This window comes from Neopelma chrysocephalum, unplaced genomic scaffold (genome assembly GCF_003984885.1).
Source record: "Neopelma chrysocephalum unplaced genomic scaffold, ASM398488v2 Primary Assembly neopelma1_90, whole genome shotgun sequence".
Lineage (NCBI taxonomy): Eukaryota > Metazoa > Chordata > Aves > Passeriformes > Pipridae > Neopelma > Neopelma chrysocephalum.
Genome location: NW_020897752.1, coordinates 805,696 through 807,076, shown reverse-complemented (window position 1 = coordinate 807,076; position 1,381 = coordinate 805,696). Strand labels below are relative to the sequence as shown.

The following is a 1,381-nucleotide window of genomic DNA, read 5'->3' as shown; positions in this document are numbered from 1 at the left end:
CTGTCACCCCCCTGGAGGGTCTGTCACCCCCCTGGAGGGTCTGTCACCCACCTGGGGTCGGGGCGGGCACAGTTTCCTGCTGGGATTGCTGCTGGGATTGGTACCGGAACTGCTCCTCGGGGGCGCGGGGGGTGACATCTGCAGGGACAGACACAGAGCAGGGACATCCCCCAAAATTCCCGCCCCATCCCACCCCCCCGGCACCCCCCGGGGGTCACTCACCATGGTAGTCGTAGTAATCCTGGATTTCTGGGGAACAAAAGGAAACCAGAGGCTGAGGGGGGGGTTTAGGGAGCAAACTCAGCCCAGCCAGGCCGGGGCTGGGCAAGGAGCTCCCGAAAATTCGGGTGGGAGCGATGGGAAAACACCTCTGGACACCCCAGGGATGAACTGGGAACATCCAGCAGGTGGGGTTTGGAGATTAACGAAGGTTTAATGAATAATTAATTAAGGTTTAATGAATAATTAATGAAGGTTTAATGAATAATTGGCAGCACAAGGGACGGAAGAGAAGGGGGAGGAGAGGGGAGAGTGTCACATGTTGGGAATTTAAGGGAATTTAAGGAGAAAAGGGAAGGAGGGTGTTGGAGGGAAAAGAGGGATTGGAGTGGTGGGTGTTCAGCCAGAGAAAGCAGGAAATGAAGGGGGGAAGAACATCCTTCCCAGTTGTGGGAGCTCTCACCTGCCTGCTGGTCGTACTGGGAGTACTGGACGGGCTCGGGGTAGGTGATGCCCTCAAAGCGGCTGTACTGGCCCTGCACCAGGAGCACTGCGGGACACGGGGGGGTCACGGGGGGGTCATGGGGGCACGGACACCCCCAGCCAGGGATTGGGGCTCCCTGCTCCCCAAATCCCTCTGCCCTCTGTGTCCCCGGGAAGAGGAGGTAGAGGGAAGGGGCTGTTCATGGATGAGGGAGCGGCACCAGCCCGCGATTCCTGCGTTATCCAGCTGGGGCTGATCCCATGGATCCACAATCCTGGGAAAGGGTCCAGCACCCAGGGACCCCGGGGATGGTCCCGACAGGGATGGCACCCCCTGCATCCCACTGGGAGCTCCCCCTGCCATGGATCCAGGGGGAAAACGGGGATCAAAATCCAACCTGGAGGAGTTGAAGGGATCAGAATGTTCGGAGGGGGGATCAAATCATCCCCATCCCCATGGATTGCAGGGATCCACCCCCATGGATGGAAGGGGCCCCTCCCCTGGACACGGGGATCATTCCCATCCCTATGGATGACAGGGATCCATCCATGGACACAGGGATCGGACCCATCCGTGGACACAGGGATCATTCCCATCCCTGTGGGTTGCAGGGATCCATCCCTGGACACAGGGATCATTCCCATCCCCATGGATGGCAGGGATCCATCCATGGACACA

The 1,381-nt window shown here is 59.2% G+C and overlaps 1 protein-coding gene across 6 annotated transcripts in view; it reads right to left on the bottom strand.

Annotated features, from left to right (window-relative positions):
• The window catches only part of MFAP2 (microfibril associated protein 2), an 11,202-nt gene that overhangs the window by 2,095 nt on the left and 7,726 nt on the right, over positions 1-1,381 (bottom strand). For all 6 annotated transcript variants that reach the window (XM_027693162.1, XM_027693160.1, XM_027693163.1 and 3 more), the window contains 3 exons: positions 683-769; positions 223-249; positions 52-138 (listed from right to left, as the gene is read on the bottom strand). In XM_027693162.1, coding sequence (XP_027548963.1) covers positions 52-138; positions 223-249; positions 683-769 — 201 coding nt within the window. The remainder of the gene's footprint in view (positions 1-51; positions 139-222; positions 250-682; positions 770-1,381) is intronic.